General features: G+C 47.6%; 1 protein-coding gene across 2 annotated transcripts in view; it reads right to left on the reverse strand.

Moving 5' to 3' along the window:
- Window positions 1-1,265: 1,265 nt before the first annotated feature.
- Window positions 1,266-23,252, reverse strand: part of ARHGAP36 (Rho GTPase activating protein 36) — a 30,663-nt gene continuing 8,676 nt past the window's right edge. The window contains exons 2-12 of one of the 2 annotated variants that reach the window (XM_047715795.1): window positions 8,634-8,792; window positions 7,390-7,455; window positions 6,639-6,874; window positions 6,184-6,376; window positions 5,917-5,972; window positions 5,518-5,668; window positions 4,915-5,063; window positions 4,531-4,707; window positions 4,198-4,295; window positions 3,955-4,061; window positions 1,266-1,905 (exon numbers count right to left, since the gene is read on the reverse strand). In XM_047715795.1, coding sequence (XP_047571751.1) covers window positions 1,748-1,905; window positions 3,955-4,061; window positions 4,198-4,295; window positions 4,531-4,707; window positions 4,915-5,063; window positions 5,518-5,668; window positions 5,917-5,972; window positions 6,184-6,376; window positions 6,639-6,874; window positions 7,390-7,455; window positions 8,634-8,792 — 1,550 coding nt within the window. In that variant the 3' untranslated portion in view covers window positions 1,266-1,747. Of the gene's footprint in view, window positions 1,906-3,954; window positions 4,062-4,197; window positions 4,296-4,530; window positions 4,708-4,914; window positions 5,064-5,517; window positions 5,669-5,916; window positions 5,973-6,183; window positions 6,377-6,638; window positions 6,875-7,389; window positions 7,456-8,633; window positions 9,020-23,252 lie in introns of those variants that run through there. The other variant, XM_047715794.1, reaches the window with a different exon arrangement.

Below are 23,252 nucleotides of genomic sequence, written 5' to 3' on the forward strand. Positions count from 1 at the left end.
CCTCTGCCCCTTTATTCCCATCACCCCTCCCTTTTATCTATTTATTCTACTTTAACTTTTTCATTCTCTTTATTCAACCACAACTCTTTTACTGTCTTCCATTTTACACCTTTTTACTGTCCATCACCCTCTTCTTCTTTATCCCATACTACTCTCCCCTTTATTCCATTCACCCACCCTTCCCCTTTATTCTCCATCACCACCTCTTTATTCTGCATCACTCCTGCTTTTTATCACCCATAACCTTCCTTTTCCCCATCACATCCATCCCTTTATCCCACGTCACCCTTCCCCTTCATACCTCATCACCTCTTCTTTATTCCCCATCACCCCTCCCCTTTTGTCCTTATCACCTCCATCCCTTTATTCCACATCATCTTTCACCTTTATTCATTACCCCTCCCCTTTATTCCATGTCATCTCAACCAGTTAGGCCTCATTACCCCTCCCCTTTATTCCACATCTCCCCCTTTGCTTTATTCCATTCCTCTCCATCCCATTATTCCATGTCACCCCTCTCCTTTATTCCTCTTCCTACCTCTCTTTCCTCTTCAGCTCCAATCAGAGCTTCCCAACTCACCAACACAATTTTCAAATTAAAAAAAAAGACACACACACAGTAAGCCATGAATATGCTGCAGTCACAATACAGATGTTTATTAATGATTAAATGCCAGAGAAGTTTTAACAATCACAAATCTTCGAGCTCTGAGGTTGTTACCCATTGTGTGATCAATTTCTATCCCTCAATACAATACATTCTTCATTCTATGGACCTTAGCAGTTGTTACCCATCAATATCAGCTATAATTTTGGATGTCGTACATAACCCATATCTGTGTGTTACCAGAGCATGTCCCGCAAATTTGTACCGTCCTGCATAGAGGAACTACAGAGACGATAGTTAAGAACATTTATAATCAGGTGACTTTAGCTACTTGGAACTATGTGTTTCTACCTAACTAGTTGTTTTGCTGACAATAGGATGTTAACTCCAGTTGTCTGTAAAACAGATCTAGGTAATAAAATCAAATTTTTCCTCTAACTTTTGATCCCAGAAGGCTAGTTAGGCTTACACTTGAGGTTTCCCTGTTAGCATGACCTGAGCCAAACTGCACAGAATTTTGGGAGTGGCTTTTGGATGAACCATTGGTCTAAATAATTTAGGGGGAGGAAATCCTGAGGTGGTGGAGTTGCTGTGGGGACATGGCTATGAGTTGGTCTAATGACATGGTCTAGACATGGTCTAGCATTAATTTTTTTGTCAGCTATCTGTAGGCTGACCTACGTCCTAGCATGCCTCTTGAGGGCCTTTCCAATTGAGCTCTCGGGAGGAGGGAAGGAAAGTCAGGAAAAGCATGCAATTCCCTTTTGGGGGGAGGGAAAGCACCTCGAGATTTGTGAGCTTCTCTGGGACAAGGTATTTACCACAAATGTCACATCAATTAAAGGAAGGGCTGCACTGTGGAAAAGCCAAGATCAGGGGTAAAAGAGAAAGGCAAGGTAGCACCAGGGAGCCTGGGCATGACACGGAAACATCGCTGCTTTTGCTGGCTAAAGGGACCAAACATCCCCAGTGAAGGGGCTGGCAGTGTGTTTGGAATTCTCAGCCTGACCCGAGCATCAGGTGGAAATCCTTCTTACCCTCAGATCTTTACCTTCAACATTCTCCTCAATGTTTCCTGTGACATCCCAAGTCTACCCCCACCCTTTTCCCCTGTCTGGCACCTTATAGAAGGAAAAACATCTAAGGAAAGAAGTAGCCGATGCCAGTTTTGGCCTCCTTTTCCCAGGGCACACGGAGCAATGGGCGGTCTTGCTCTGGAATGGGGAGGTTACCGGCTCCTTCCTCATCGTCATGGGAACGGGCAGTGCCGGGAGGCACAGCTGGCTCCTCAGAGGAACCTGGAAAATAGTAACAATGTTAACTCCTTATGTTTCTAGACTTTATATTTTGCACAGCACCCAAAAGACTAAGACCTAATTTAGCCCTTCAAATACAATACAAGGCAAGAAGTTAGGATAGGAGTGAGTATCCCCATTTGACATGTTAAGGAAACTGCAGCCTAACAGTAGAATATAGATCTCTAAATCTAGGCCCACTGTGGAAGGTGTTGGGGGTAGGGCTGAGTTAGAGAACAGAAAGAGTGAGACAGATACCCTGTGCTCAGAGCAAACGGACACCACCACCAGGAAGGTGGGGAAGAGGGTGGCCTCCTAACAACCACCACCACCCTATAAGCAGCCTGACTAATTTCACTAAGCAAATGAGTAACAAAGTTGGAGCTGGAAGTTTACAGCACTTCATGGAGGGGAGAAAACAGGTGTCAGTCATCAATGACTCTGGGGAGGACTTGTGGTTCATGACTTGGCCAGGCCAAGACTTGTTTTTAAGGAGGGTTGTATCTACAGGAAATGTAACATCTGCATCTTCTTTATGGATTGCCTTTGGACTCCAAAATTCTTTGGAGCCAAGATCATTAGGCATTGGGACAGCTTCCACATTCATGATTTCTGCAAGACTGACAGCCAGGTCTGGCTGAGGGTCTGGAATTGTGCTGAGAATGGACATTTCTTCAGGTTCTGGAACCAAATTGCTAACTTCATCCTCTTCAAAGGTGTTGGCTTTGTCTTTCAGAGAACTAGAAATTTTGTTGTGAACTTGAGCATCCTCAGGTTCTAGAACCACAGTAAGAACTAAGTCTTTTTCAAGATTGAGGCTTTCTTTAGAGCTTTGGATTCCACTGACATCAGAGGCTTCTTTGTGTTCTGGGATTTCTTCAGCATCTGAGGCTTCTTCACTGTTTGGGACCTCACTCACATCTGAAGATTCTTCTTGGTCTTGAATTTCATCAAAATCAGACACATCTTCAGGGCTTGTTACCACATGGAAAGCTGGGACCTCTTCAGAGCTGGAGTCTTCTTCAGAGCCTGCAATTCCATTGACTTCTGGAGTTTCTTCCTGATGTGGAATTTCTTCAGTAACTGAGGTTTCTTCATCATTTGGAACTCCATCAAGAGTTGGCACCTCTTCAAGGTGGGGATCTTCTTCAGAGTCTGAGAGTCCATTACTCTCCAGGGATTCTTCATGATTTAGGATTTCATGACCCCCAGGGGCTTCTTCAGGGCTTGGTACCACGTGAAGAGCTGGGACTTCCTCAAAATCAAGATTTTCATCAGAATCTGAAATCTCATTGAGCTCTGGGGTTTCTTCATGGTCTGGAATTTCTTCAGCATTTGAGGATTCATCATTTAGGATTTCGTCAAGAGCTGGGACCTCTTCAAGATTGGGATCTTCTTCAGAATCTGGGTTTTCATCATTACCTGAAGCATCTGTGTGGTCTGTGATTACATTGGTGTCTGGGACTTCATTGTTTGGGATTACATGGAAATAAGGAATTTGCGCGAGGTCAAGATTTTGGTTATCTTCAAAATTTGGTCCTTCGTCAAGGTCAGAGTTCGGGTTTTCTCCAAGATTTGGGATTCCTTGCATATCTGGGGCTCCTTCGGGGTCTGGGACCATATCAAAATATGGTATTTCTTCAAAGTCTGGGATTTCAATGAGTTCAGGAACTTCATCATCAGGGTCCAGAATATCTTCAAGGGGAGGAAGATCATCAAAATTCAGGGTATCATCATCATCATCATCATCATCATCATTGTCATCATTGTCATTGTGATCATCATCTTCTTCATCAAGCTCTGGGATGCCTTCAAGATGTGGGCCTTGAATCTCAAGGTCATTTGGGATCTCGAGACCTTGAACTTCCCCAAAGGCTACTCCTTGATTGAGATACTCAAATACTAGCTCTTCATGGACTGACACATCTTCCTCAGAGGACTCACCTTCCCCAAGGAGCTCATATTCAGCAAGGACCTGGCCTTCAGGAAGGGCCTGACCTTCACCAAGGGCCTGACCTTCACCAAGGGCCTGACCTCCAGCAGGGAACTGACCTTCATCAAAGGGCTTGCTCTGAGCAAGGACAGCAGCCCGGACTTCAGCAGAATTTTCCACTGGATCAGATAGTAAAGCATCCTCTTCCATCTTTATGCGTGCACTCCTGGATGGGAATGAATTTTAAAAAGCAAGTCAGTTTTTTATACTTAGATTGTCTAACACGATGGTGGTCTGGGATTAGAACCCCCACAGGCAATGCTGCTTCAGGCTAAGCTTAAACAAACCAACAAAACACTCACTGGATCTTCCTCAAATTCCTGCGTCTGATAAAATCCAAGGCTTCAGGACTGGATTTCCACACGCGCTTAGCAACCTGCTTCTGAATATGGGGAGGCACCTGAGGGTAAAATGAGCAATGTTAGCCTTTATTATATGACATTTTAAATGTAGACTCATCTCTATCAGGTACCCAGGACTGAAGGCGCCATAACCATCTAATGCAGGAGGAATTTCTGGAAAATTTGGTGGCTGCCTGCTTTGGCTACCATGAGGGATGCATGTACATCTCTCCCTTGCCTCGCGAATAGGAGAGAGAAAGCTGTGAAGTAAGTTTGTCCAGAGGTTCCATTTACCTGGAAGAGGATATCCCAGTTATCAATCATGGCACGGACCACATTGACAGAAGCAACATAGTGGTCAATCCCCAGTCTTGTCTTCCTGGACTCCCTCTTGGCAAATTTTCCCTTCTTCAGCAGAGCAGATCCAAACACCAGAGCCAAATTGGTAGAAGTCATACGGTTGCCTGAAACCTATGAAAAGGAAAACAGAAAGTGCTCAACTCCGAGGTGCTGATGGAAATGACAAAATTATAAATGTCTCTTTTTGTTCTTATTTCCCTCTCCTACTGTGTGTCTCTGTCTCTCATATACTCCCACACATGTCCCCTACTACTCTCATAACTCTTTTCCAGAGCTGTTTTTTGTTGTTTGTTTTGTTTTGTTTTGTTTTGTTTTTACCAATTGTCCATCAATGCCAATAGAGTCCTCGCAATTCTCAGTGATTTTATGCAGGGCCTTCAGCAGACGCTCCAGGGTGTCACTATGGCAAGGTGGCATCAGGTAAACCAGCAGTTGCAGGGCAGAAAGCTGATCCTGTGGCTTTAGAGCTAGAAGAAGGAAAACAAGGGCTGGCTCAGGGGGCTAACCTTGGCAGCAACCTGGTATCAAGAGAGATGTGATGATGCTTGAAAACTAAGGAAAGCTATGGAGAAAGAACCCAGGCATCTTGTCTTTGCTCATTCCCAAAGTATTTGAGCTCAAGAACCCTAAAAGCAAGAAAGTGATCCCATCAAAATCAGACCCCTTCTATAGAACCTAGGTTCTTCTTTGCCCTGAGAGGCACACAAAGCTTCAAGAAGCTCTAGAGAAATTTCCAAACAATAGACTTACAATGGAATATTAAGAGATACAAGAAAAGCAATCTGGATAGGTGTTTTCATCTTCTGATGTTTATTCTGTTTTAGTTCTTTGGGGTCCTGCAGCGAGAGCTCTTGTCCCAAGACCTCCACACCCCCATACTACTTACTTTTCTTGCCTGAAAAGGGGAAGCAGAAGACTTACTTGCTGTCAGAAGGAAGGACATATACAGATCATCTGGCAGCAGAGAGTCCTTCATGTCACGGAAAAACTCCTTGAGGAGTGCAGCCACATCATGTACGTTCTGAGTGTCATCCAACACGACGTCAAGCCCTTGATCAAATTCTTCACGGAGCTAGGAAAAGGGGAGAGAATACATGGATCCTCTGCCTTGCCCACCACAGGCCACCTCCTGCCTCAAGCTTCAGTGGAAGTAGCTGGCAATATGGTGACCCTCAGGGGCTAGAAAGAAGATTTTCATTGGCCCCCAACACACACCCCAAGCATGAAACTCCCCCAGGTCTGTGGGGAGGAGAACCCCACACACACCCCCACCTGCTTTCCCTCAGTCAGGGAATGTAAGTATAAACATAACCAATTTACCTCACGCACTCTCTCCTCTGAGTATTCCAGGGTGAAAATCCCCACCGTGCTTAAGCCTGAAAGAAAAGACCAAGGGATGCTAAGTATCTCTGGTCCCCTTCCCCACCGCATTTCCCCTTTCCCCAGCTGAATCCCAACACCAACTGGGGGCAGGGGAATGTTCCCATCCTTGACCACATGACCTCTTTTCTCTCTCCTTTTCTAGAACACCATTCTTTCCCTTTAATTGCCTACCTTGATTTAGACATCATTTCCAGGTCCCCTTACCATGTTTTTCAATGAAGCTGCAGCAAGCCTCAACAACCTGGGGGATTTGTTTAGCAATCGGATTGAGGCTCATCTTCCTTTTGGATCCCAGAAGTCGCTGGCCAATTGGAAAGGAAATCTTGGAAAGTTGCAGGGTCTGCAGCAGCAGAGCCCCGTCCTCCAGTTCAGCCAGGCTGTCCACAGATACTGCACCCTGTGGAGAAACCCAGACTATCTTAAAAATGGGGGAGGGGGGGCAGGAGGGTCCCTTCAGACCTCCCAGAGGATTGCGTTACATTCATAACAGGAGGCAGTCTCTCCGTGGCAAGCCAATTACACCCCTCCAACATGTTCCGTTCATCTCCCCCCTTCCTCTGAGGACACAGGTCTTGATCCTCCTGCCGCCCCCCCCCCAACCCGCATCTCTGGATGCCTCAGGGCCAACGCCTGAACCACTGCCTGAACCTTTAACTCACTCGACGCCCACGGCGAGTAAACTCCCGGGGCAAAGAGGGCTCATCCCGCCTGCGACTGAAAAAGCGCCTGATGCGGCCAAACATCCTTTGCACCACATTTCCCCGACGACGGCCCGCAGCCTGACCGGTGGATTCTTCAATCTGCATCGCGGCTGTTAGTTCAAGATGCTTGCGGCGGGTAAGCTCATTCACCAGCACCTCTTCCAGACGAATGCCAAATGTCTTCAGTGATACGACTGGGAAGCCAGTGAGAGAAAGAATGAGAAACGTCAACGCTCCGCAGCGCTTAAATATGGAGGAACTGCAGGGGCTGTGGCACCCACACTTCTAAGCAACCGCCCGCCGCCAACCCCACCCCTCCAGACCCACAGCGCCCCTCCCCGGGGAGCGACCAAAAAAACCCTGCAGCGGTGTGGCGGAAGGACTCAGCTCCACTCAAACTACCCCGACGGAGCTCAAGGTCCCTGCCTTAAGTCCTGCCAGGAGGTGACAGCCTCGAAACAATGAGGGCAGTTTCTTCTGGGCGATCTGGAGGGGGTGCACCGGGAAGGCTTAGGCAGACCAGCTAGGACCGCTGCGTGCCTGTAGCTAGTGCGCCATTTCCTGAAATCATCCCCTAGGGGGTTGGGGGGGGGGTGAGCCCCCAGCCGCAGTGGGCACCGCCCAGCCTCCAGTAGCTAGGGACACAATATTGGGGGGGGGGGTGTCAGCAGCCCATTTATTTCCTAAGAGAAGTAAGAAAGCCCCTCACCCCTCTGCTGTCCTCTCAGAATCAGAAACCACTTCTCAAAGGTGTTTGGACGGTCAATAGGTAGAGCTATGGAAAGAGAAAAAGAAAAGACACGCACGCTCACACAAAAAGGATTTAATAAGTGTCGAAAACATCTCAATGTATTGATCTGCAGGGAGGAGGATGGCAAACAGTCTGATCCAGCACGCTCAAAGTGTTGTGCTTTCTCCCAACCTCAGTTTCCCCGTCTGACAACGGGAACAAGCCTATCTATCACACCTGAGTCTCTAAGAATTTAACCGGATCAGACGACTGGAGGCGCCGCGTGCGCACCGCACACCGTGTCGAGCACGGCAGTAGCTCCACACTAGGCTTCAGGCATCAACTGCGGGGGTCTGAGGCGCCGGAACTGTGCAACAGGCTAGGGGAGGGGCTCCGCCTGCAGCGCGGCAGCAAGTAGGGGTCTCCAAGTTCCCGCAGGCGCGCTCAAGCCCCGGCTGCCGTCGGCTTCACGAGCCGCAGCCCGAGAAACCGCGACTTGCGCCATCGCGGCGCTCAGACCCCTGCAGCGGGGTCTCCTTGACGCTCTCCCGGCGCCCTCAGGCCGCTCCCGCTGCGCGCGCCTGGCGAGCCCACGCCCCCGCCCTTTTCACTGCCGCAGGGGGGCCCCTCGGCCCGCGCGCCTCCTCCCACCTCCTCTGGGCCACCGAGTCCGCGAGTACCCCTGACCCTCCAACACACGCTCGGACCCCATCCAGGGCTTTGTCCCGCTCGCTCCCCTGCAGCGGGCTGAGGTGCGCAGCGCTCGAAGCGCACCTCCTGCCACGCTCCCGCGCCCGCACAGCCCTCCCGCTCTGAGCCCGGATTGGCGCTTGTCTCTCCCACTGTCTCGGTATCTCCCTGAACTCGCCGTCTCTCGAGCGCGCGGTCTCTGTGCGTATTGGTCCCTTCCAGAGTGTCCCTCTGCGCCACCGCCTCCCTCTGACTCTTTCGCGCACCGCACCTGGTGCGTCAGTCTCTTCACCTGCCCTCTGTCCACCTGGCTGTCTGACAGCCCCTCAAGCCCCCCAGGCTTCGACCCAACTCAACTAATCTTGATCTCTCCCACTATTCAAACACCTTTCAACTCCCGCTTCCCCGGCTGTCTGGGCGCCCGGGGACGGGAGCGGGAGCCCCTCCCACCCTCCTGGACCCCAGACTCTGCCCGTCTCGCCCGGGGGTCCGCTCGCCGGAAGGCGGGGACGCCACGCTCCGGGCCGGCTCACCTCTGTCAGGTTTGAATTCAGAGAGGAAATGTCTGGCCACGAGTTCGTGGTAAGCAGTCTCTTGCAGCTTCAGACGCTCCAGCTCCGACAGACTGTGTATTGATATCATCTTCGTCCTGCGGTCCGGATTGTGTCCTGGGGCTCCTCCCAGGACGTTCACTAAAAAAATGAAAACGGACAATAACAGCAAAGGGGGCATAATTCTGGGACACAGTGTCCTTGCTGCCTTCAGAAAAGGAATGCAGCCACCCATTCTGGAATCGGATGATTATCAAGGCTGCATCATCCAATTGTCACTGGACCTGGTGGAAGGAACTGTAGGGGGTGGAGAGGGTGGCAAAGGGGGAGGGAAGACTGGGAGGCGGCTTCACCCTCAAGGAGAGCTGCCTCTGGTTGCTTATTTAAAAAAAAAAAAAAAAAAAAAAAAAACCAACTAAAAAAAAAAAAAAAGCTAAAAAAAAAAAAAAAAAAAAGCTTAAAAAAAAAAAATCAGCCCTGAACCGACAGTCCAGAAAAGAGAAAACCTAATTAGGCAAAAAACAAAAACAAAAACAAAAACCCACCAGAAAACAAACGAAAAACAAAAGAAAGAAAAGGAAAAGAAGGAAAAAAAAGATTAGAAAGAAAATCAACCAACCTTATTCACAATTTTAAAATGTACACTGAGACAAGAATAAGGTAATATTTTCCATCAATTAATTAGAACAGTGATGGAGTTCATTTTTATTTTTTAATGATACTATTCTATGCTGGCCAGGTTGGATGAAATGGGCACATCCATCTAGGTTAGGAGCACTGAAAATCTGCACAGATCTTCCAGAAAGCAAATTGGACACATAAGTATGGAGCCAAACATCATCCCCAGGCCCTTTGACCCAGTAATTCCCTTCTAGGAATCTATCCTAATGAAATCTTACTTTGGACAGTAAAAACTATATGTACATGAGCCATAACAAGAAAACATGTAAGGGGGAAAAGCTAGGCCAGCAACAAGACTAGTTATATAAATTATGGAATGACCACAGTCTGGAAAATTATGTAATCATTAAAGTGAGGCTTACAAAGAGCTTCTAAACAGCAAATACAAAATATAGAATTGTATGATTACAACCATGTGAAGAAAAACATGCATAAAAATAAAAGATTGAAAGAAATGCACCCCATTAAGAATAGCATCCGTATTAAGTGGTAAGATTTTGTTTGCCTTTTGCCTTTTTTCTATTTACCAAAAATTGTACAACTTGATTATATGATTTTTTTTTTCATGAACAAAACATCAGTTTGTACCAAAACAAACAAGCATCATTTTGAGGCCATTTCTAGAGGGACTCCCTACTACAGGTTTGGTGATCAGACCGAAGTTTGTCTTAGTGTATTGGCAAACTTGTTTTATATGTCCCTTCTCCATGGTTTCTACTATCTCAGACTGCTCCCAGGCTACCTAGGATCCCCCAGTGGGGATCTCCCTAGACCCCATACAGCATTCTTTCCTGCACATCCTGGCCTCCTTTACTCACTTGTTCTTTCATTCATTCATTTTTTAAAAATCTATATGAACTGCCCACTTTGTGCCAGGCACTAAAGATTCAACTATGAGCAAGATAATACTACTCTTTTCATAAAAGATCTAACAGTGCAGTGAAGGAGACACACAGGGTGGCAACAATTTACCAAACTTTGTGATAAGTCAGTGGCCAAGATATAAACAAAGTACTGGGAGAACAGAAAGGAGGAGACATTTAAGTCTGCCTGGAGACAGGGATGGGGTGGTGGGGGGGAACGTCCAGAAAGAGATCAGCTTGGGCAAAGGCAGAGACTGGGAGAACAGAAAGGAGGAGACATTTAAGTCTGCCTGGAGACAGGGATGGGGTGGTGGGGGGGAACGTCCAGAAAGAGATCAGCTTGGGCAAAGGCAGAGACACAGGAGAGAGGTTTTACATTCTTAAAGCTGTCTAAAGGGGATGGAAGGAGATAAATCTGCTTAGGCAGGGATGAGCTCAGGCATGGCCCTTAAGCCATGCTGTGGAGCTGGACCTTCTCCTGAAGGCAGTAGGGAACTACTGCAGGGTTTTCACTGGGGAGTGACAGAGTCAGCGCTGCAGTTGGAAAAAGCACAGGGAGCAGTGAAAAGCCTGGTTTGGGTAGAGAGTCTGAAGTAGGTAGATCAGCCAAGACGCAAAGAGATGCTGATACAAGTCACTGTCACTGGGCTGGGGCAGGGGATGGATTTTATGGGTAGAATTGAGGAACTTAGGGAAACTGTAATAAAAAGAAAAGAATTTGGAACAGCTCCAAAGGTTATGGTTTGGGTGAGTGAATGGGTGCTGGTTCTTGACAGGGAAGATAATTTGGGGGAATTAGACCTTTTGACAAGAAAGGAAGTGGTCACAGGCCATCTTTTTTTCTGAGCTCCCGTTTGCCATGGAGTTTTATGGTAATATTCTATATATTATAATTGAGTTGGGGGAAACCTTAAATTCCAAAGAGCAGGGAATGCGGCTTTAACAGAGAAAAGTAGGGATGAGTTTGTCATCCAATAATCTAATAAATGAGCTCTGTTCAAAAGAAACACACAAACCTACAGACCCACAAAAATCCTACCCCTCTTCTGTTTCCAAAATTCTCTTTTGCCCACTTTCCTTAATGGCCAAAGTCATGCATGTCAATAATAAATTCCTGCCAGATAACTGAAGTGCAGTATGAGAAAAGACAAGGAGTCTTTCTATGGCTTCAGAACTGAGTTAGGAGGAACATCCTTAGCATGGATTTTTTTAAAGCTACTTCAACTGCAAAGCACCATCCCCTGGACCCAAGGTGAATGCCTAAGCCCAACCGCCAAACTGTATCCACAAAAATGATCATTTTAACCAAAGAGACATGCACAGCACCCACCTCAGTCCCAGACTGAATCTCTAGCAGGTCCAGAACCTATTAGCCCAGGGTCTCATCCTGTCACATACAACCTCGCTCTGACTGAATTTTTCTGACATTACTCCCTTTTTCCCCCTTTCCCCCCTTCCTCCCTTCTCCTCTTTCTCCCTTTCTCCCTTCCCCCCTTTTCCCCTTACCCCTTTTCCCCATTCCTCCCCCCCCTTTTCCCCCTTTCTTCCCTTTCCTCCCTTTCCCACTTTTCCCCTTGCCCCAATTCAGACATTTTTGTACCTGCTTTGGAGCTTCAGCTACTTCTTCTAAGGCTTCCCAGATCTGGTCATCCAAAGAGTAGGCTGGTTCTTTAACCCAAAAATCAAGATGAAAATCAATCCCTCTCTCCCCCCAAAATAAGGTAAGAACAAACAAGAAAACCTCAAAACAACACCAGCCAAGAGAGAGAGAGAGAGAAAAGCCTTTGAGAGATGAGTCAGCCTGGATGCTTACAATTACAAAGGAAATCAAAGGCCTTAGAATAAACCGTTTGTCATTGCCTCCTGCTCAAAGATAGAGGGCTAAACTTAAGAGCAATCGTATGCTGCAGTTTTGCCAGTAAAATTGACACTGTCTTGCTTGCCTTCAAGTCTCTCAAGGCACCAGGAGAATACAAGACAGAAGCAGAGTTAGCGAGGCCAGTGTGCCCAGACAGGAAGCAGATGGAAAGGGTGGGGAGGAGGACAAGTAAGCAGGCTTCAACACCACCAAGAGACAGAGGTACATAGCAGGTTCTTGAGATCTGAATACTTGTCCTTGGACTTGGTTTTCCAAGCTCCTCACAGGGAACAAAGTGCCAAGAAATCTCTCTGGCTCCAAAGTGTCTTCCCCTTCCCCCTTCAGCATGTCATGGGGCTGGCTTGAAGTGACCATGACATCCAAAAATACAGAAGGAAGGGGGAAAGCAGGCCCTCTAAATTTCAGCCTAGAATTCAAAACATTTGCAAAAACAATATCCTTAGACAAATATCTGTAGTGGCCCCCGGAGTTAGAGCTAAGTGCAAAGCAGAGCTTTACAATTTCTTAGCTGTGTGACCTTAAGAAAATCAGTTGAATTCTCTGAGCCTCAATGACTTCCTCTATAAAGTGGGGAAATGATACAATTCCCATTTCAGCAGTTGTGTGAGAATTAAATGAATAATATATGTGTGATATTTAGCATTGGTTTTTAATAAACATGTTGCTCTTGAAGATTATTTGCAAAGGGCCCGAGTTTACCAGAAAATATCAGGTATCAAAAGTAATTACATAAAATTAGAATTTGCATCAATGAGTACATCCTACTCTGTTCAAGCTCTACTAAATTTGGATTAAATTAAAACAGGTAAAGAGATCTTGGGAGACTGTTGGGAATAGATCTTTCTTCTTCAATCCCCAATGGCATGAGGGGCAAGTCTTCAAAAAAAAAAAAAAAAAAACAACTATCTTACAAAATTTTGGAAAACTAACTGCATAGGTCCATTTTTCAAATGCTATTATTCAGGTTAGTAAAGTGCCTATATGTCTCAAAATTTATTTTTCTTTCAAACATCCAATTTTACATTGTCACTGGCAAAAGAAGGCATAATTATATTTAGATCAGTCAAAGGGCTAGGATATTAGCAGATGCCAAAGGAGAGAGTTTGAACAAAGAGCAGAGGGACACCCAGAGCAAGTCTCCAACAATACAAAAAGGAGAAACACACATAAGTGACATCAAGCCTGTTCCTCACGTCCTCTTGAAACACATAGCACAGATGGAGAAACAAATTAACATCAGAAAGGTCACCCACTTTGGCATTGTGAGGACAGAAATGCTTTCAGGGAAGCATAAATCCACAGCCCTCACATTTTGGAGGACTAATTTACTCCATTGCTGCCATCAAATAGTTGGGGGCGGCATAGTGCTCACTAATAAACACCTATGAGAATAAAAGCAGGGACTGCACTGATGCCATCATTTGAATCCTTACAGACACTTTATGGCACCATCAGAATTTTGTTCCAAACCTCTGATTGCTCCTCAGAGTTTGAGGAATCAATAGTGGATGAGATAGGCATTGCGTCTGGGTCATTCAAATGTCCACAGGCAGTGACAATGGATAAAGACATCCCCATTAATATATCGCAACATGCAAAAGAGATACAGGTTTTTAGATGAAAACATTTGGGCACCACTTTGGTCTGCTGGCACAGTCCCTCCATCCCTGAGCATTAATGAGTTAGTCTTTAAGTTGTTATCCTATAACCTCCATTTCAGCAAAGGCTGCAGTTGTGATGAACAAAATGGCTCATTTTATCCTATGCAGTGATGGTGTCCCAGGATAATTAAATTTTGGGACAGTGTTCTTCAATACATAGAGTCAGCCCATCATGCCATAGCAGAAGCTCATAAACTGGAGGTAGTCTGTTAAAATATATTGAGAAAAGCTCTGGCTTCAGAAGAAGAAAAAAGGAACTTTCAGGAACTGCTTAGTATATTAGACTGGATCAGAGAGAAAAAGGACCTTAGCCATCACCTAGTCCAAAGCTTCCATTCCACAGTTCAGAAAACTGATGTTCAGAGAGGGACAGGAATTTTCCCAAAGCCACACAGCAATCTGACACAGGAATCTAGACAATAACCTACCTCTTCTCAGTCCTAGAGCTTTCTCCACTGCTCCATCCACCCTTACTAGGACTAACTACCTACCTAACTAACTAACTAACCCTAACCCTTACTCTTAATAGTTGCCAAATAACACATGGTTAACTACCCATATCAAAAGAATGGACCCATAATCAAAGTTTGATTCCATAAGCCAGGGGAAGTCACCTCTGAAGGCAGACAACCACCACAAATTACAATCTCTTTGTAAAAAACAGTACAGGCATCATTCTATAGAATGTGGGATGCCCTTTTTAAAACATTATTGGCTAAAGAAACAACTACAGCCCAGGATGGTGAAAGGCAATGTTTATGCTACAAATATCCCAAAGGATAGTGTAAACACGGTGATGCGACACCAAATGCAAGGAACTAGAGGTATTCTCACTATTATCTGCAGGATGTGTCAGAGTGCATATTAGTGCTGGCATCACAAGCCATGTCCCTGTCTGTTTTCCCCTTTCGGTTGCTGCTTCTTGTATGTCATGGCCAAAAAAGTAAAACATAAAATGATCCATCAATAGGAGGCGACCTGCGTTTAAATGTCTAATTTGCCTCGTGTTTTCATTTTCTCAAAAGCTTTCAATATGCCCATTATCTCTGGGCCCTATCACACAGTAGGTGTGCAACAAGTGTTCCTTAGGTGAATCATAAGATTATGAACTTTGAGAGATTTGAAAGAACATAAAAGTCTTGTAATTAAAACAGAAACAGCTACTCGTGATTCATGGATAAATGAATCATGCTATTTTATTCTCACAACAACCTCTGGAAAGGAGGGAGGTGGGGTATTATGTTTCCCCATTTTACAGATAACAACAAACTGGGCTCGGGAGAGGTTGTGACTTGCGTGAAGTTGCACGAAAAAGCTATGGAAAAATCCCATCTGGGAACCAACTGTCCCTACCTATCCTCAGGCCAGGTCTTGCCTTTCCCACCGAATCATGGTATTTCTTGGTTGTTCGTCTGCTGCCCAGAACTGGAACAGTCCGAACTGTGACTACATTCTTTCCTAAGAATGCAGCTAGATTTCTAAGGTCTTATTTATTCACACTATTCTTGGGAAATGAGAGTAGAGATAGATTAGAAAGATCAGTTGATCAACTGATTTTTGGCTATGATAAGTAAATAAAATGATGATGATGATGATCAGAGAGCTGGCTCAGAAAAAGACTATTATGAAACATAGAGGAAAGGAGTAGATAGAGGGAAAGGGAACCAAAGGTCTCTGTGTTCCTCCCACCACATCCCTCACACTGGCGTACCCCCTGAGCTGAGAGGATGCCATCCTGGAAAGGTCCTGAGATATAGACTGGAACTTGGGTTCAAATCCCAGCCTCGCCACATGTAAGTTCACACACTCACTAACCAAGTGACCTGTAGCAAATTATCTCGTGCTTCTGAGCCTCAAGTTCCATCACCTTACAAAATAAGAATCATCATAATTATTAGCTGTGACTGTGGTAAAGATTAAATAAAAGACAGGGCAGAAGGAAATAATCTTCCAAAAGACAGTGCTGTACCGAGGTGAGGAGTTGTCCTCCAAAATAGCTGGAAGTAAAATCTGAGAGTAAGACTGAGCAGAAGTGTCACTATCTGGAATGAGGCAGACAGTGTCCCTCCCTTGCACCCTCCTTTGAAGGCAAATATGGGTACTCACTGTCAGTCAGCAGGAGGCACCCTTTTAGAGGGGATGAGTTAAACTGTTTCTTCACTGTGTCTTTTAGTGATCAGAGATGCAAGACAACTCTGCGTGGAGGGGGCACAGGGGTTAGTCACGGCTGTGAAATGTAGAAAAAATGAACTGGCCCACAAAAAGGATTTAGGCCCCACCTTTGGCTTCCACAACACAGTGTGCAAGCCATCCATGCTAGGTGTGGGAGAAGACTGTGGGGAGTCATCTGGAGTGGAAAGCCCGTTTCTGCCCTTGGGATCTTGCAGGCTAGTTGGAGATCTCATAAATGTTAAGACCCTGTAGGCCTGTCAAGAAAGGCCCATGGGTCTAATATCATTCTTCCCTACACTGTTTTAAATAGATTTCCTCTCCCTTTTTCCTTTAAAGAATATTAAGAATTGACTATTTCCTCAGGTCCACTAGCACTAGGAAGACCCTTACTCAGCTGCAGGTTTTCAGTAAACTTTGATTCATTTTTCCCATCTTCTCAACTCCCCTGTCACCCCAAGCCCCCCTCTTTAGGACACACTCCCTTTCAAACACATGCATTCACTCTCATAGACATCCATGCACACACACACCCTCAAGCTCTTTCACATATGTATTTTTAGACACACAGACACACACAGAATGTATTCGCTACAACAGAGAGAAGGAGAGAAATAAGACTCTGCCATCAAGCATTTGTACCTGCAGACCACAGCTGGGGCTTCTACAGAGTGGGCATGAGACAGAAAAGACCAATGGAGACACTCCCTCACACTATCTGAACAGACCCCGAGGAAGGAAACGTCTAGAATAAAGTTCTTCTCAGATTCTGTGCTGAGAACTACCTTTTCCCCATCTTTGTTTCCCCACCCGCACCTGCCTCTCATCTCCTTTGATCATATCCTCCCCCCAATAAGCATCCAGTTTGCTGCCAGTTTTCTTTTTCAAAATCCTGTCTGAGTGGCTGTCATAGAGAATTGGGGCTGTGGGAGATGTTTTCTCAGGTAGCTGTCATTCTAAGAATGGTATTTTAAAACTACATTAAAATAACCATATTTTTTAAATGTCTATCGCCTCTTCAAAATTAGACCACCCTCTCAGCTATGATGCAGTGAAAACAAAAACAAAAACAAAAACAAAAAACCCTAGACCAGGAATCAGGAGGCCTGCCTAGTTACTAGGCAGCTGAGTGGCCTTGGGAAAGTTGGTGAGCATCTCCAAGCCAAAACACGACTGGGGTAATTTATTATCATCCTGTTTATCTAAGAGCACGGCAGAAACACAGCTCACAAGTCTGCAGAGTCCTTGATACTTCCATAGGACTTCACCAACTCCAGGACACGGGGCCATACTGCCGCTGTCCACAGCTGTGAAGCAAGGGCGCCCCTAGTCCTCCGCAGGCCTAAATGCTCCAGAGAGCAGAGGAGTCTAAGCGGGTCTCCCAGTCTCTCCCTCCTGGAGCCGCAGCTCCGCTGTCTGCCCTTGACACACACACCCTTGCCCCCCCCCCAACCCCTCACCCCCCGCGCTCGGTGCCGGCGGAGGGAAGGGGAAGAGGACAGAGAGAAGACCCGGCCTGGCGTGGACCTTGTGCCCTCTGCCTGGGCCTCTGGCTGCCACCGTGCTGCAGAGCGCGGCCTTCTGGCAGGGGTGCACCACGCGCGTCCCGCCCGGATGTGGCTTGAGAGAACGCAGAAGCTACGAAGTTAAACAAAGCCTCGCGGCGCGCAAAGACCCTTCTCAGCTTCCACTCCCTGCTAAGAATGCGAAAAATTAAATCTTGCTCTCGAGCTCGAGGTTTGAACATTGAACGCGAAAACCTAAAACTTACGAGCACTTGCGGGCTTCCTCTCCCTCCCTCATGTCGGGTCCTCCCTTGGACGACCCTCACCTCCCACTCTAGCCCCTCATTGGGCTGAAGCCCAATTCAAGCCCCTGGAGCTCTGCCCCTGCACTACCTCTTGGCGACTCTCCTGGTCCGGCCAGGGAATGAGTGGCTGCGTGACCCGCTGGTCAGTCCTGCGGCTCGGCCACAGCCGGTCCTGGGACGAGGAGCTGCAGGCTCAGCGAGCGCTAAGCTCTGCCGCTCAGATTCCCCCACTCTCTGTAAAGCCTTCCGCGGTGGGGCAGGGGCTGATTCATAGCAATTTTCCACGCAGCAGCCAGCTGATTGCCTTACGCATACCTGTTTGCTAAATTCCCTGGGCTACTCCCACTGTACCCCACAATCTTCTCTCCCTTAATTCAAAGCTGATCTCTCCTTCAAGATTCAGCGCAAGGGTCCCTTCCTCTGAGTGCTTTGCAAATTTCCCCTCCCCTAGCCATGCCACACAATCTCACATTACAGGCGAAGGAAAGGCAGAAGTGGAGGTTTAGATGGCTAAGAAACTTACCAAAGGGCACAGAGATAATTAGTGGCAGAAATCAAGAGGAAGACCCAGAACTCTCGGATCGAAGCTCAGCACACTTTTTGCTCCCTTTCATTGCTTCCCCTCTGCCCTTATTTGTCTGGCACTGGAGGGCAAGGAACATCTCTTGTTGGCCCTTTGCACTCAGGGACTGCACCAGCAATAACCCCCTCCCCTCCTTGCCTCATGCTTCCAGCTCCTTGTTTCCCATCTTGTCCAGGGCCTTTGCTCTTGCAACCTCAGAGACAAAAAGGTCATTTTGTTCAAAGTCCAGTGCAAGAGCAAACAGAAGCTGACTTCACAAAGTCCTCTACCCACCTGGGTGAGAATGGTCTCAGTAACGCCCCTCCCCAACCCCCACAACACACACACACACACACACGCAAAACTATAGTCTTCACCTTTCTTTCTGTACCTCCTTGACACCTTGCAAAATCAGAAGGCACTCACACCTGCCCAAAACATCTTACCTTCTAATACCTCTTCCAAAAAAGGCTACCCTTCCAATCTGCAGCCCAGCACTTATATGTACAAATCACTGTTCAACCAAGCAAAAATATAATATTCACAAGTACTAAATTTTCACATCTGATGCAACAAGGATAATACAGTCTTACAAACGCAAGCTCTCAAGTGGGGAGAATTTCAAATATGCAATTACACCCCCTCCCAATTGGATTTTCTCCTCTCCTGGACAAAGTAAATGGACAAAGGGAAGGTGTTGTTGATGCAGAGGGACAGGAATGGAAAAAGAAAGAGGAGAGTCAAGAATGCCGGAGACTATGGGTGACCCTGGCAAGAGGGAAGGAGCAGGAAGCAAAGCCTGGGCAAAGTAGAGAAGGAATGAAAGGGAGGGGAGAGGAAAGTGGGGAGATGCTGACTCCAGGTGTACTAGGGCAGACCAGGGAGACAAGGACTGACTCCCCAAAGGTTCAGGGAGGTTGCTCTCAGGAACCTGGATTGGAAGTGAGATCCAGAAACCCAGTGGCAAGTCTCTCTTATGCCCTAGCAAAGGGAGAGAGCTTCTGGCTCCAGTAGCAGCATGGGTGGCGCTCTTTGCACTTGAAGTACCACCTCACCACCATTAGGACCAAGAAGATGCCCTCTTTTCCTCCTCCTCCTCCTCCTCCCTCCACCCCCCCCACAGTTATTCAATAAATCTTACCCAAAAAAGGAATGTAATTTGAATGCTCAGGGCAGTTTTCCTTTCCGTTGAAGAGGAGGATCTCTCCCTCTCCTCCTGCAGAATATGGGCTGGGTGCTACCCCTTTATACATTCTAGAGCACCAGATCAGGAGAGGGGGAGGAAGGGAGGGAGTGGCAATTTGAGGCTGGTCCAAATTGTCCTGGCATATCTCTCTCTCTCTCTCTCTCTCTCCACCCCCCCCCCGATGGAATTTTCTGTAACCCCTCCTTCTGGCAGCTCTGCCCCCCTTCCTCACTGCAGCATCCTAAGCCACTTCCCCCACCTTTGTGATATGGGACTGATATTGGGGTGCATCTTCCTGGTGATGTTTACTTTCTAATGTGGGATCTTAGACTAATACACCACAGAAAATTTTTAGTTAAGAGTGGGTGGGTGACACAGAAGATGAAGAGAGAAACCCATTCAGATAGCCAACTGCCTCATCAGGAAAGCATCATAGGTCAGTGTTGGGAGCATTTGGGAGACGTGATTTGAACCCGAGTGCATACGGAGCCAATTTATGCAGAAAAACAGCAGATTGTTGGCTTGGGTTATAGTGATCACCTTGGTAACATAAATACATAAATACTGCATGATATATTAGTGAAAAGGTAGATCACTGAAGATCACTTGGTGTCCATTTTCTCACGTGCAAAATGGGGGAGTAAATGCTCACCCTATAGCTCTGTGGGAAAGAGCGTGTGAAATAACATCAGTAAAATACTTAGCACATGGCCTGGCACAGAGACCCTTACCTCATGAACTTCCTTCCGGTGTTGGCCACAGGAGGGAAAAGAGATTTCCCAAGGTAGCATAGCAAGCATCAGACTCAGGATTGGAACACAAGTATCCCAAACACCCCCCTAAGGAAGGGTGCTTTCCACTTTACTTCCTCCTCTGAGAAGGCTGCCAGGGCTCTCCTTGGGGACCCGGCTGGAGCGGAAGCAGGGAAGTGGGTTAGGAGCCGATTCTATGCATCTGTATATAGAGACTCTACCACTTAGCACCAGTCCCAAGGGCTTCTGCTTCATCCACCTGCTCATCCTCACTCAGGTAATCTCCCCATGTCATCTTGGACTGATTCATTGCCACTTTAGCGCCACCTCTGCTGCTCAGCTCTGAGACAGTGACTCACCCTCTAGCTGGCCAGGGCCTCTGCCCTCCAGGAAAGAGGCTTTCTTCTTAATTGACCACAGAAACCTCCGAAGCAGTGGAACAACGCCCTTCCAGGCAGGCTTAGAAACGGACCCCTTTGAGGAGGAAAGGAAGAGCCCCATCCCCCAAAGTCTTCCTCCCCACAGTGCCTGAGGTGCCACTTCAGGAATCCTCTCTCTGGATTCCTTATGATAACTCCTTTGGTGCCTTCAGGTCTCGGCGTTTCCAAAAGATTTTACCCAGGACATGTCTTTGCCGCCTGTATACAGCCACAGCGCTGTGTCCGGCACTGTGCTAGGCACCCACAAGACATAAGGTAGGAGGAGATGTCCCTGGCACCCAATGAGTGCTCACAACAAATTTTTTGAAAAGAGTAACACAGCTCCTTGGAAAGGTGGAGAACAGGGGTAGAAATAAAATAGGTAGTACCTGTGAGGAGTGAAGGTGATGGACAGAAGGGCCTCACCGCTGCCCCAAGGACTGGGTCTGGGACCTGGAATGTCTTAAGACTCCCAAGTGGCGTCACTAAAATCACTGATGCAAGCATTTCCCTTAAACACAGACCGTGGCTTAAATAATTGAATGCCACTGTCTGTCCTCTGGCTTTCTGGCCTGGCTTGGGGGCATCATCTGGGGGCCACATATCCCTCCCTCTGAGTTGTCACTGCCTCAAATTTTCAAATCTTTATCTTTGATGAGGGTTGGGGAGAGGAGGAGGGCCTGGAAAGGAACGGAGATCTTCCAGATCTTGTCCGGGATAAGCACTTTGCTTGCGTTTCCTCCTTCCAACTTCACAACCACCCCGCCGACCTAATTCAGTGACTTGCTAAGCTAGTCAGCTACCCCACAGAGTAGGGATTCGAACTCTAACGACTCTCGGAAGCCTGGGCACCGCGCTTTACACAATGCGCGGTAGGGGGCAGATCCTCTTCCTCCACCACTCCTACACCCGCTGTCCATCTCAACAGAAAGGAGGAAAGCAGGCGACCGGAGCCAAATGGTCGTCTGGCCGCGAGCCTTCTGGCGTGACCCCTGTAGCCTGTACCCCAGAACTTCCTGCGGGGGCTACCTTGCCAGAAGTACAAAGCACCTTTGGCGATTCTACCGCCCCCTGAGCCAGTGGCTCCCTGGCCTTGGCCGCCGTCCTCAGGAGGGCTGGTGCGCTAAGAAAACAAAAAACAAAACACAAAAAAACTCACCGGTTGCCCAAGAGCTGTAACGGGCTGGTGCGGGCAGCAGATAGCTCTACCAGATTTGGTGACAGAAGCGGGAGGGAGGAACATTTATGTGTCCTACTATGTGTCCAGCGCGGGGTCAGTGATTTTTATGCAGAAAATTAGTTGCTTTGCAAAATAGTGAGTTCTCCATTAAGGACGTCTTCAAGCTAGGTTAGGACAGGTTTCGCAAAAAGCTTCTCTGCAGATCTCAACTCCTTACTTCTTGAAACCAATAAAGCCCTCCACCCCTAACAGTTGTCCACTCTTTCAGGGAGGGGAGTTAGAAACACCCCTTGGGGGGCAAAGGTCAATGCGGTGTAGGGGTCTGGGGGATGGTGCAGGAGGAGGAGCCTCCCGGGGGGTCGTTTATACGCGGAAGCAGGGTCCCCGCGGAGCCTTCACGCTCTCCACCCTCCGGCGGATTCCCCTGACCTTCCAATTTTCCTGGGTTGCGACCAGATCCCGCCTGGACCCAACTCTACCCCTTTGCTTGGGACGGGGGAACAGGCGCGTTAAGGGGCGCGTTAAGGGGGCAACACCTCAGGTCAAAGGGAAAAGAGCGTCTATGCCTGCACTGCCTCGCCAGCCCATCCCTCCCCACTCCTTCCTTCCCCTCCTCCCCTCCTCGCCCCCTACTCTTCCGCCCGGCGGGAAGGAGGGGGCGGGCTGTGTGTGTATGTATGTATGCATGTACGCGTGTGTGTGCGCGCGCGCGCGCGCGGGTGCTGTTCGTCTGTGTGTGCGTTCGGTATGTGGCTGGGTGTGGGGCGTGTGTGCGCGGCGCACGTTTTAGCCCGAGTGCTTGGTGTGGAGTGTATTTGGTTTGCGCTCGGACATGGAGTGTGTGTTTTGTGCGGTGTTTGTGCCTGATTATAGTGTAACTATGTGGGTGCGATCTGAATGTGGGTGTGTTTGATGTATGGTTTCTGCCGGAGTTTGTGGCCGTGCTGTGGTGAGTGTGTATATGTGTGTAGTGTGCATGTGTGTGCCTGTTGAACCTCGTGTGCATACGTGTGTTTGGTATGTGTTTACCCTTAGATGTGCTATGCCAATATGAGTTTACAGGTGGCCTTTGTTGGAGTGTATAGTGTGTGAGCGAGTTCATGAGCGAGATGTCTTTATGTGAGCTTACTTAAGGTGTGTGTTCAAAGGTTCATGTGCATGAAGGCGTAGGGTGTGTGGGACTTTGGGTGTGATGTGTTCATGTGTGTGGTGGGGACGCATGTGGCTAGTGTATGTGCTCAGATGGAGCGTTGAAGACCATGTGAATTTTGGAATGGGGTTGCAGCCTGAGTCTGTGACTATGGTGTGTGAGAGAACAGGGTTGTCTAGAGAATCCAAGTGACTGTGTGCTTGGTGTTGTGTGTTTTTTTTTTAATTGGGGGTGGGGGCGTTGTGCCAGGACTGGGACGAGGAAGGAGGAAGGGGCCCGCGACTGGAGC

The sequence above is a fragment of the Lutra lutra genome, chromosome X (assembly GCF_902655055.1).
Source record: "Lutra lutra chromosome X, mLutLut1.2, whole genome shotgun sequence".
In the NCBI taxonomy this organism is placed as follows: domain Eukaryota; kingdom Metazoa; phylum Chordata; class Mammalia; order Carnivora; family Mustelidae; genus Lutra; species Lutra lutra.